The sequence below is a fragment of the Lissotriton helveticus genome, chromosome 5_1 (assembly GCF_964261635.1).
Source record: "Lissotriton helveticus chromosome 5_1, aLisHel1.1, whole genome shotgun sequence".
In the NCBI taxonomy this organism is placed as follows: Eukaryota; Metazoa; Chordata; class Amphibia; order Caudata; family Salamandridae; genus Lissotriton; species Lissotriton helveticus.
Window position 1 is genome coordinate 2,122,312,405 of NC_136065.1, and position 13,325 is coordinate 2,122,325,729.

Below are 13,325 nucleotides of genomic sequence, written 5' to 3' on the forward strand. Positions count from 1 at the left end.
GTTATCGTTTTTAAGTTGGACTATTCTTGCCGTCCCGGAATGCTTTTTTTGAAAGAAAGAAGTAGGGGAACGGACTGAAATAATTTTTAAAAGTAGGGGCACGCCGTGCACTTCCGATCCCGCCCACTTCTACCACTGATGTAGGCACACATGTTGAACTACAACCATTTTAAAATATTGCTCTCCTTGTACTGCTTATAAAAAGACAAAAAGAGTTTGAGGTCCTATAATTCATCTGTGCTTAATTTCTCAGTGAGACAACTTTAATGTCTCCAAAAATTATTGAATCCAATGAATCAGATAAATTCTCAACACTTTATTTGAGCTGAAGAAACCAATATTTTATTTGTTTGTATATAATAAGAAAGTCCGTATCAAAAACAAATTAAGTATTGGTTCTTCACCTCAAATAAAGTTTTGAGGACTTTACGGAACAAATCTTGATGCATTGAATTAAATACTTTTTAGAAAAATGTAAGTTCTCTTATTGCCAAACCAAGTTAACATGAATTTTATGACCTCAAACTTCTTTTGTCTTTTATTGTATCTTACATAGTGTAAGGGGTTATGGCACCACACTGAGTTCTAAATTTAGTCTAATAAGAGACATTTTGTTCCCACGACTCTTGGATTATGTTTTACATCTCTTATGTTTTTTCATCGAATCAATAGCTTCATATCGGTGTGGTTAATTTCATACCACACCGATATGATATTCTTTGATATAAAGGAAGGGTGAGGGCGTGACTTTGTATTAGAAAGAACAGACTGCCATCTGTCGGCCATTAAAGGATATTGCAAGTCACCTCGGAATTCCAAAACCCTATAAACTAACTCTGCCTTCGGCCTCGTTCTTCTATATAGTCACAGAGTCCTCAGCGACTTTCACTATCCTTACACTGTAGAGGGTAATTTACCCTATAAATCTTGAGCCATCCAGGTTCATTACTCCACAGAAAGGCTGACACTTCAGCTTTGGTCGTGACTTTCGGTGTTGACCTTGGCAGGAGGAGCAGCTCAACTGCACCCGGGCTGAACCAGCACCCTGCCTACATCTGTCGTGTGCTTCATCTGGAGCATAGGGTCGGCTCAGGGCCCAATAACAAACCCACATGTATGCCCAAGAGCAGAGAACGTCAGACTGCCCCGGGGCACATTAAATATGGTGCCACTGCCACAGGGGAGGGGGGAGGAGGGCTGCAAAGTGAAGGTTTGGTGAGGATGCAATAAGCTCTTTACCCAGTGATTCGTTTCATCTCCTTTGGAACCCCTGGACCAGGCACATCCCCTCCCAATGTCCTTCTTCCATTTCCCCCCAGAGCCCACGTCTGGCCAGTGTGGGAACCCATTGTGTACAAGCGAGACTGCAAGAAACCAGGTACCCCCAGGGAGTTATCACCAGGGCGAGAATACAAAGAACACCCCCTGCCTGCTACCGGTTGTGCAACATTATTCTTAGACCACCCAATCAGCATTCCACGTTTGCTCGGTGGCCCGGGGAAATCAAGCAGTTGTAGTTGCAACATTTCCATATTTTGTGGGTTTGAACAAGGTTTCTCACAATGAGTCATATGGTGTCTGTGCTTATGTATGGAATAGCATCGGGCATGCAACAGCATTTAAAGTATCCCGACTTTATCCAGGCTCCTTCATTCTTCTGCAGAGGAGCCTTAGCTCAGCCCAATAGTGCTTAATTTGAGCCAGTGGTTTCCGGTGTGCGGCACCAGCTCTTAATTGTGAACACCAGCACTTATGACAGTCTGCCACACGATGGCGCTGTCTGTGTAATTTAGAGAAGAGCAGAACAACAGCTGTTTATTAATTCAATATATATTAAAAACTATTCATTCCTGCTGCCCAAGCCTTTCTTATAGCTTTGGGGGTTGGAATACTCTGGATTGTCACACTTGTAGGAATTTTATAGTTAATTGTTGCATAGGTATTGTCGTTGGCAGCGCTGGCAGGGGCAATGGGTGGTTAAAGCTGCAGTGGCCACCTGACGAAGGCCCTGGCACCTATTTTATTACAAATCAAGGACTGCCCATCCACCAAGAGAATTACTAGTCATTGCATATTCCACCACAACACCTCTGCAAAGGGTAAACAGTGCTCTGGAACTCTGCATCTGGATTTATAGCTTTGGGAATCCTTGCCAGTCTTGTACACCCCTCACAGTCTGCTCTGTAACTAGATGTTAGTGCCAATCACTTACCCTACCTCTTCTCCCCCTTACTCCCATGCTGCGGTTGAAATGCCTACACCCCTCATGGCCTACAACGGAGCAGACATCCAGGGGAGGATGAGCAGCCGAGAGCTGGTAACAGCCAGGACTTTAGTCCGCTTCACTTGCTGTAAACAATCAATCAATCATTTGTAGAGCGCGCTACATGCCCAACTTGAGAAGTTGTCTGAAGGCCAGCAGGTCGAGGGTCTGGCGTAGGCCGGTAGGGAGAGTGTTCCAGGTCTTGGCGGCGAGGTAGGAGAAGGATCTGACGCCGGCAGTGGTTTTCCAGATGCGTGGAACTGTGGCGAGGGCGGTTCGGAGGATAGAGTGTTCCATTGCAAATGTGCCGGAGTTCCCGTCTCTGGCAACCTCTCGGTCCACCCGCCATATTTAGAGATGGGCAGATCATAAGTATTCCATCAATGGAGCCTCCATTGGCTACGCTGAGAGATCACTTCCTCCGAGGGCCCAATGGAGTAGAGGCCATTGTAGGGATGACATCACACCGTATATATGGGGGATGGTATAATGCCTTTTTTTCCTCAATAATGACCTCAACACCCTGCGAGAGAAATCCTAGTGTGTGGGAATCATTTTTTTTCCACAAAGAAACTCACACTTTTACCGTTGTTTGCAAAAAGCAAAAAACTTTGAAAAGATTGACTGCCAGCCATCATGGCCGAAAGTCCCACCTGTCAAGACTTTTCTACATTGACAGGAACCACCGTGACAGCAGCTCCTGTCAATACAGGCACTGCCATGAAGCGGCTCCTGTCAATACAGGCACTGCCATGACAGCGGTTCCTGTCAATACAGGGACTGCCATGAAGCGGCTCCAGTCAATACAGGCACTGCCATGACAGCAGCTCCTGTCAATACAGGCACTGCCATGACAGCGGCTCCTGTCAATACAGGCACTGCCATGACGGCGGCTCCTGTCAATACAGGCACTGCCATGACAGCGGCTCCTGTCAATACAGGCACTGCCATGACAGCGGCTCCTGTCAATACAGGCACTGCCATGACAGCCGCTCCTGTCAATACAGGCACTGCCATGACAGCGGCTCCTGTCAATACAGGCACTGCCATGACAGCGGCTCCTGTCAATACAGGCACTGCCATGACAGTGGCTCCTGTCAATACAGGCACTGCCATGACAGCGGCTCCTGTCAATACAGGCCTTGCCATGACAGTGGCTCCTGTCAATACAGACACTGACATGACAGTGGCTCCTGTCAATACAGGCACTGTCATGACAGCGGCTCCTGTCAATACAGACACTGCCATGACAGTGGCTCCTGTCAATACAGGCACTGCCATGACAGTGGCTCCTGTCAATACAGGCACTGCCATGACAGCGGCTCCTGTCAATACAGGCAGTGCCATGACAGCGGCTCCTGTCAATACAGGCACTGCCATGACAGCGGCTCCTGTCAATACAGGCACTGCCGTGACAGCGGCTCCTGTCAATACAGACACTGCCGTGACAGCGGTTCCTACCAATACAGGCACTGCCATGACAGCGGTTCCTGTCAATACAGACACTGCCATGACAGCGGCTCCCGTCAATACAGGCACTGCCATGACAGCGGCTCCTGTCAATACAGACACTGCCATGACAGCGGCTCCCGTCAATACAGGCACTGCCATGACAGTGGCTCCTGTCAATACAGGCACTGCCATGACAGCGGCTCCTGTCAATACAGGCACTGCCATGACAGCGGCTCCTGTCAATACAGACACTGCCATGACAGCGGCTCCTGTCAATACAGGCACTGCCATGACAGCGGCTCCTGTCAATACAGGCACTGCCATGACAGCGGCTCCTGTCAATACAGACACTGCCATGACAGCGGCTCCTGTCAATACAGGCACTGCCATGACAGCGGCTCCTGTCAATACAGGCACTGCCATGACAGCGGCTCCTGTCAATACAGGCACTGCCATGACAGCGGCTCCTGTCAATACAGGCACTGCCATGACAGCGGCTCTTGTCAATAGCCATGACAGCGGCTCCTGTCAATACAAGCACTGCCATGACAGCGGCTCCTGTCAATACAGGCACTGCCATGACAGCGGCTCTTGTCAATAGCCATGACAGCGGCTCCTGTCAATACAAGCACTGCCATGACAGCGGCTCCTGCCAATACAGGCACTGCCAGGACAGCGGCTCCTGTCAATACATGGAAAGGTAAGGGATGCCTTCAAGGGAATTTATTTTCACAAAATGACTCTTAGAAGTGATTTAAAGAAGCTTTATGAGGACAATTCAATGGTCCTCTGTTGGAATCAATCCCAAATAAAACTTTCTATTGATTATATGAAAGGTACACACTGTTACACAACATAAAACAAACATAAAGGAACAAACACTAGGCGGGTGTATAAGAAAACATTGAGTTTATCGTTCAGTTAAAAGGTAATCAATTTGAAGTACAAATATATATAAACAGGCCTACAGGTACATTAATCATACACAAATATATGACTCTGTAGGTCAAGATGACACCTTTCCTAATTCTCAATTTGATGGATAGAGAAGGAAAAGGCGCTGGTCGACGTTTCGGTCTCCTAAGTGGTAATCTGTGGGACCATCTTCAGGACTCTTGAAAATTATATTTGTAATAACCTAATGTAAGCTCTATCACTGGTTGGAAATACTTCAGATAAACACACAACTGATGAATTAATCTCGCTAAAACAATAAGCTTTCTTGTGGATGTGGTTAAGGTCGAATAACGCAAAATTAAGGATGTTTAAATAACGGAGAGTGTCACCACAAGATTGAGTTGCTTGCCTGGTGGAGATGTAATTACCTTAATTTACATTGGATAGGCGTACCCACATAGGCGGTAAATATAGTTGAAACTGTACAGTCTTCAGAATGACTGTGGCTTGCTAAAACCAGCCGAAAAGACTGTACAAACTGCTAGAGCTCGTGATAATGCGGCGCTGATTCTGTTACGGCGCACAGGAGACTACAACTAATCTGTGGACTTCCACTCGAGCTGACTCTAAGAGTTACAACTAAAACAAGGACTTTGAGCCTTCCTCTGCATACAAAGATACAGTCTTTTCCGGCTGGTTTTAACAAGACTAAACGCCGCATTGGTAGATATACACTCCAACCACAGTCATTCTGAAGACTGTACAGTTTCAACTATATTTACCGCCTATGTGGGTACGCCTATCCAATGTAAATTAAGGTAATTACATCTCCACCAGGCAAGCAACTCAATCTTGTGGTGACACTCTCCGTTATTTAAACATCCTTAATTTTGCGTTATTCGACCTTAACCACATCCGCAAGAAAGCTTATTGTTTTAGCGAGATTAATTCATCAGTTGTGTGTTTATCTGAAGTATTTCCAACCAGTGATAGAGCTTACATTAGGTTATTACAAATATAATTTTCAAGAGTCCTGAAGATGGTCCCACAGATTACCACTTAGGAGACCGAAACCTCGACCAGCGCCTTTTCCTTCTCTATCCATCAAATTGAGAATTAGGAAAGGTGTCATCTTGACCTACAAAGTCATATATTTGTGTATGATTAATGTACCTGTAGGCCTGTTTATATATATTTGTACTTCAAATTGATTACCTTTTAACTGAACGATAAACTCAATGTTTTCTTATACACCCGCCTAGTGTTTGTTCCTTTATGTTTGTTTAATGTTGTGTAACAGTGTGTACCTTTCATATAATCAATAGATAGTTTTATTTGGGATTGATTCCAACAGAGGACCATTGAATTGTCCTCATAAAGCTTCTTTAAATCACTTCTAAAAGTCATTTTATGAAAATAAATTCCCTTGAAGGCATCCCTTACCTTTCCATATATTTACCCAAGCCCTCAAGGGTATTTTGGGTTGCTCACTGATACAAATCTTCCTGTCAATACAGGCACTGCCATGACAGTGGTCCCGCCAATGGAGAGAGGGGCCTGCTGGACCAGCAGACAAGTGAGGTGTGGTGCAGCAGCCAGGGCAGCTGACTTCGGAGCACAGGGTTCACGGTTCGATACCCGGCTCCAGCAGCAGCTCAGCTCAGCACCATGTGACTCTGGGCAATAGCTCACTTAATTTCCACAATGGCCCACAGCGGCTTGAGACCCTTAAGGATGAGTAGTATGCGCTTTACAAATACGGATTTACATTTTTATTTACAAGTGAAGCTGGTGAGCGGAGGTCCCTCAGATGGCGGAGGTTTGTTCCCTGCCATCCTGATGGAGTTACCTCCAGCCACCAACCTGTAAATCAGGCCCAACGTTTTTATTCTCAACCTGCAATAGCATAAGGTCCAGAATATCAATTAACAACAGACCATCAACATAAAAATATATAGTTAAGTATAGAACTGTTATTCTAAAATCTACATCTATGTACTTCAAAGATATGTTAATATATGTGTGTATATCACGAAGGTATGCAAATGTAGAGTTAAGAATAGTAAATCTATACTTACCTTGTTGTTAAGCTGGTAGTCAATATTTTGGACACAATATTATCAGAGGCCGATAATAAAAAGTCGTCAAGAATGGAGGAGGGGTTGTAGGGTCTGCCATGACGTCAGTATCAATCAATCAGGTGTTTGTTAAGCGCGACTACTCACCCGTAAGGGTCTCAAGGCACTAGGGGTGGAGGGTGGGGGTGGGTCGCAGGTTCTAGATCCAGAATGCCTACTCCTGTGCAGCAGGTGCCCCAGGGGTACCCAAAGATGCACAGATATCTGGGAGGAGGGGCTTCAGAAGCTCTTGGTGACCTTTGGTGGAACAACCTTTCAAAATACACACATATAACTGACGACACGTGATCAGAGACTGACATACAATTAAACTCACCGTTGGATCCGGAGAGCTGAGGGCGGACAGGTTGTGAGCCCGCCCCTCGTTGACCTGGTGGATGAGAGTGGCTGCGCGTTTGGCATCACTGGCCGCCATCTTCAGAGCGGCCACAAGTTCAGTGTGTCTTACCTGAACCTCCTGGTACCTGTAGGGAGAAGGGGAGGAGCTTAGGGGGGACCATGAGACAGGTGACACCACACCAATAACTACAGGTGCCTCTAAGGACTGTCTCTCTCTCTCGCTTTCTCTGTCTCCTGAGACAGATGACACACTCCCTCTCTCGACACAGATTCCCTGCTCCCTCTCTCGACAGAGATTCCCTTCTCCCTCTCTCGACAGAGATTCCCTTCTCCCTCGCTCATGGCACAGACTCTCCAGTCTGACAGGGCAAAGCTACTAACTTCATTCTTCCAACTGCTGGTCCTCAAACCTCCTCAAATGTGGTTATCCAAAGAGGCGTTCATACCTGCAATTCTATCAAAAACTGCTCCTCTCGCTACAAACAAACCATTCTCCCTCCTTCCACTTTAAACATTGCACCGCCCTCTCCATCCTTGTCTACACAAACCCAGCTGACAATCCCACTGACACAATTCCAGCCACTGAATCCCTGTGATGTAATCCCAGTCACTGAATCTCTCTGGCGTAATCCCAGCCACTGAATCTCTCTGGCGTAATCCCAGTCACTGAATCTCTCTGGCGTAATCCCAGTCACTGAATCTCTCTGGCGTAATCCCAGCCACTGAATCTCTCTGATATAATCCCAGCCACTGAATCTCTCTGGCGTAATCCCAGCCACTGAATCTCTCTGGCGTAATCCCAGCCACTGAATCCCATTGACGTAATCCCAGCCACTGAATCTCTCTGACACAATCCCAGCCACTGAATCTCTCTGGCGTAATCCCAGCCACTGAATCTCTCTGGCGTAATCCCAGCCACTGAATCTCTCTGACACAATCCCAGCCACTGAATCCCTGTGATGTAATCCCAAACACTGAATCTCTCTGGCGTAATCCCAGCCACTGAATCTCTCTGGCGTAATCCCAGCCACTGAATCTCTCTGACACAATCCCAGCCACTGAATCCCTGTGATGTAATCCCAAACACTGAATCTCTCTGACACAATCCCAGCCACTGAATCCCTGTGATGTAATCCCAAACACTGAATCTCTCTGGCGTAATCCCAGCCACTGAATCTCTCTGACACAATCCCAGCCACTGAATCCCTGTGATGTAATCCCAGCCACTGAATCTCTCTGACACAATCCCAGCCACTGAATCCCTGTGATGTAATCCCAAACACTGAATCTCTCTGGCGTAATCCCAGCCACTGAATATCTCTGATGTAATCCCAGCCACTGAATCCCTGTGATGTAATCCCAAACACTGAATCTCTCTGGCGTAATCCCAGCCACTGAATCTCTCTGGCGTAATCCCAGCCACTGAATATCTCTGATGTAATCCCAGCCACTGACTCCCACCGACGCAAGCCCTGCCACTGAATCCTTCTGAAATAATCCCAGCCACTGAATCCCATTGACGTAATCCCAGCCACTGAATCCCTCTGAAGTACTCCCAGCCACTGAATCCCATTGACGTAATCGCAGCCACTGAATCCCATTGACGTAATCCCAGCCACTGACTCCCACCGACGCAAGCCCAGCCACTGAATCATTCTGAAGTAATCCCCGCCACTCAATCCCTCTGAAGTACTCCCAGCCACTAAATCCCATTGATGTAATCCCAGCCACTGAATCTCTCCTGCGTAATCTCAGCCACTGAATCCCTCTGAAATAATCCCAGCCACTGATTATCTCTGACGTAATCCCAGCCACTGAATCCCTGTGATGTAATCCCAGCCACTAAATCTCTCTGGCGTAATCCCAGCCACTGTGGCAGTGTTTCCACTAAGGCGTAGGAGGATCGCCCCACTGCTTTTAAGAAGTGTAATTTAAGGAAAAATAAAATGATAATAATTCAATGTTTTTATCATTTTATTTGTTCCTCCTGCAGTGCGGCCGGGGAGGGAGGGGCGGATCTGCTCTTAGGGCTGAACAGGGGACGAGTGGTTTGACCACTACAAGTGCGCATGAATCTTTGGCCGGCCATTTTCGCTCGGCCAAATATTCATGCATACTTTCTCCGTTCTCCATGCAGGCTGCATTACAGCCTGGGTGGAGATCATGCCCAGGCCCTCAGTCCCCATCTGAGTGTCGAACAATGGCGCTCAGACCAATCAGAACACTGCAGTGCAGCATTGTTATAAGTCAGGGGAGCCTGGGTGCTTCCTGTGTGCTTCCTCCTGTTCTAGCCGGAGTCCGATGTGGAGGAGAGACGGAGAAATATGGTTATAATCTAAGTTAAAAAATATATATATTTTACAATCCACCCTTCCACCGCCCCGGAACCCCCGATCCATTCTGGCTGCCATCGCAAGCCACTGAATCCTACTGACACATCTCAGCCACTGAACCCTACATACACGTCACAGCCAATCCCTCAACTGCAATTCCAATCACCCAATTTCCTGTCATCCAATCCCACATACAGCCTGCCCAATCTCAGCCCCACCGACAATCCCAGCCCATGAATCTGGCATCACAGTCCTTCCAGCACAACATCAACCCTCAGGTTCTGGAGTGCGCAAATCTGTGTGTGAAACTGTTGCGTAAATTACGACTTTGGCGTAACTCTGCAGGGGGTGATTTCCCACTCATGGGTAACACAGGAAAACTTTGGAGAACTCAGTCCAATGCACCAGCGATGAATGTGAAAGGCAGGTTATTGTAGCCCCACAGAAAACTACTGAATGTATAACTGAAAAAGAAGTATTGCTCTTGGTTTACCAACAATCCCATAAAGTGATCAGGTGCACCATGTAACAGCAACAACCCTTATTTCGTTATTCAAAATATCACACAAAGGCACTCTATCAAGAAGATCAAACACTTAAATATAAAGGGGCAGATTTACAATAACTGGTGCACTCCTGCAGATCAGCAGGGATGCGCCAGTTATTTTGCCTTACGTTAGGAACCCTTTGCGCCACCATGGATGCACCGCATTTACAATGCGGCGCACCGTGGCACAAGGAGAGACAGATGCGTGACGCATCAGTCAGCATCTAGGTGACGCTGTGCTGGAGTCATGTCGCAAGCGCGTTGCAACTCCAGCACTGCTCAGGGGCGGCATATACTAGCAGTGCTGTGTCACTCCTTACGCCTGCTGCAAGCAGGTGTAAGGTTTTGACGCAGCGGGGATGTAAAAGTGACTCCGTGAAATCTTGTAGATTTCAGGGCATCACTTTTCCAGGGCTTCCTTGCGACGGAACGCCCACCCTGCATACATTATACCTGACGCAGGTATAATGTAGCGTGTAGCGTAGGGCTTTACAACGTGACACATCTGACTAGATGCATCACATTGTAAATCTGTCGCATAATGGCGCATTGTTTATGACACTGCTGCCTCACATAAGTGACACAACTGTGTTGTAAAGATGTTGCAAGGGTTTGTAAATCTGCCCCAAAGCATTTTTTACTAAAATAATAATCTGTTTCTCAGTATATCTAAAACAACTAAACAGAATGTTAGAAAAAAAGAGTAAGCAGAAATTTTAAGTAGTGAGAACAAAATGAACATTTCCAGCATGTTTTAAAATGACATTTAAAATCTAACATCCTAATACCTAGTTCTATGCGCTACACTAAGAGACCACGGAAGGCAGAGCAACTTGTAGTTTAGAGTTTCTTAGGGAGAAGAGACACACTGCCTGTCTTGTTGACAGCAAAGGCTGTCTTTATCAGTGAGACGTGAAGACAGTGTTCCCCAAGGTGGGCAAACATCCTCTGCAGTGGCAGTCAGTCGGTCTTCCTCTGGGGGTCGGCTTTATCGGCTTCAGGCGAGATGCAGCATCTGCAAAGTGCGTAGTGTGCTGGCAGCAGGTGAGACCATCTCTAGCAGAATCTTGGGCGATAATCTGGCCAAAGGACCTCTCCAGAAGAGTGGTCAAGCGGCAGTCCTTATGTACTAAATCTTATCAGAAATTGGAATTTCTTACATAAGTTTAGGAATGTCTGACACATTACATGCATCAAGGTGTGAGTCTCAGATGTTTACTTATGAACATATAAGGTAACAGGATGTGAATCCAGGCTACATTGTTGTGGTTATATGTCCTTATGTGTTCTTATTAAACCTTGTCATGGTGAATCAGAGTTGACATTTGATCCAGATGAATGTTGAATTAAGTGCTGGATCAATGTCATTAATCCAATAATGACACTTTCACAGTTTTTAGAAAGATACGGTTAGATGACATCTGCGTCTAGGGGCAGACATAACAATGAGTCTGTATAACAGGGCTGACGATTGGATGGTTTACTGCTGTCATGATGGAATAGGGGCTGTCGGAGTACGTTTTACACCAGCAGAGTAAATTCTATTCCATCAATGTGAAACTTGAAGTTTGCCTGACTCACAATTGAGAGAGTAGAGCTTGAGTTTGGTGGACGGGGTTCTCTGCCACCGTTGCAATGGAGTACCTGTCTGCCAAACTCTTCGTCAGCCACAGAGGCCCACTGGATGCAGATGAGTTCTGACCCTGCTCCTCATGGGAACAGTACAATGTTTATATATCAACTCCCACAAACTCTGAGTCAAACTGGAATTGGCGCTGCCTGACTTCAAAATGGCGCCTGCGGAGGACATAATACCTTGTGATAACTCCGTGCCATCTCAACAGCCAGTCCCTCTACATTAGCAACAGGAGGCGTCCCCTATTCCCCAGTGGGCACTCCATTCAAGCTTTCGGCAGTCTATAGCCCTGTTGCACTACGGATAAACCAGGGCTTAAAGCCTCACAGTTTCACATATTGGCAACTACTGATCGTTTGTGAATAATGCTGATGCCCCTGATCCCATCACTCATAACCCCCTCCCCTATCTCTCCCTCCCTCACTCTCTGTCTATCTCCCCTAGTCCTTTCCTCTCGCCCCTGAATTTCTCAACCCCTGCCTGATTTTTCCCTATGCCTGAGCCATGCTTCTGTAACTCATAAATATATAGATATGTAAATATGTAATATATAATTGTCCAAGCCTAATCACTATTAAAATGTAATCCTGTGTGAATTTACTATTTGTGTATTTAGAACTCTAACCACTAGTATATGTATAGACCTTTGTACTTACTACCACTCCTATGTGATTTTAGAGTTTATCCGTTTGTATCTCTTCCTTGTGTGACTTTACAACTTGTACATTTGCAATTTTTTCTTCTGTTTGTATCTCTTCCCTGAGTGACTTTACAACATGTACATTTGCAATTTTTTCTTCTGTTTGTATCTCTTCCCTGAGTGACTTTACAACATGTACATTTGCATATTTTTCTGTTTGCATCTCTTATGTAACTCATGCAATCCATTGTGCTTCTGTAACGCAACTGGTTCTTTTGTAAAGCGCTCTGACACCTTCGAGTAATGTTCGCGCTGTATAAAATCGCATTAAATTAAATTAAAAACACCCTGAACCTTGGCCATCTGCAGAGCAATCCTACAAAGACACCTCTGCCAACAAGATCTAAAGCACAGGGTCAGCCGGCGGGGCATGTCATTCCCGCTGTGGACAGCAGGTGGCAGCAGAGGGCTGCAGACAAGAAATAAAATCACATCAAATGAAGACTTTTACACAACACAGACGTTCTTGAGGCCTAACTGTGGACGCTTTCACAATATAACTGCACGACAGGATACACCGGTGCCTTCGAATGCACCCTCGCGTGACGTCATCGAGTAAGGGCGCCACGTGCTATTGTAGGGGTTCTGCTACACAAGGACACTCGAGGTTAAATATTTGCACACAGCAATCTTTATAAAAATACAATATATCTTATTATAACGCTTCTTTAGGCTGGTGGGGGTCACGCTGAAATGCCTCCGCCTGAGGTTAGAAGTGCTGTCAGGCGGGTCAGGGTGCGAGCCCCGCTTCCATAGCCGGATGTAAAGCATCACATACATTAAGACTGTGTCCCATCACCCTTTTCAGGCGCACTCGACTAGACACAGAGAAGCTGAAAGCCCCCACCAGCAAACATTGCACAACAAGGGGTGACAAGTGACCTCGCTAGGGATGCGACACTTCTGCACATTATTACAATTAAGAAAGTGACGTCTTTACTAGGCACTGTGGTGTCCTGGTATGGGCCTGCACAGGATTGACACAGGACACATGCAGTATGGTTAGTGGCTGTAAAGTAA

At 46.3% G+C, this 13,325-nt stretch overlaps 1 protein-coding gene across 1 annotated transcript in view; it reads right to left on the reverse strand.

Annotated features, from left to right (window-relative positions):
• Window positions 1–13,325, reverse strand: part of LAMC3 (laminin subunit gamma 3) — a 702,649-nt gene that overhangs the window by 18,815 nt on the left and 670,509 nt on the right. The window contains exon 22 of the mRNA XM_078646208.1: window positions 7,067–7,214. Coding sequence (XP_078502334.1) covers window positions 7,067–7,214 — 148 coding nt within the window. The remainder of the gene's footprint in view (window positions 1–7,066; window positions 7,215–13,325) is intronic.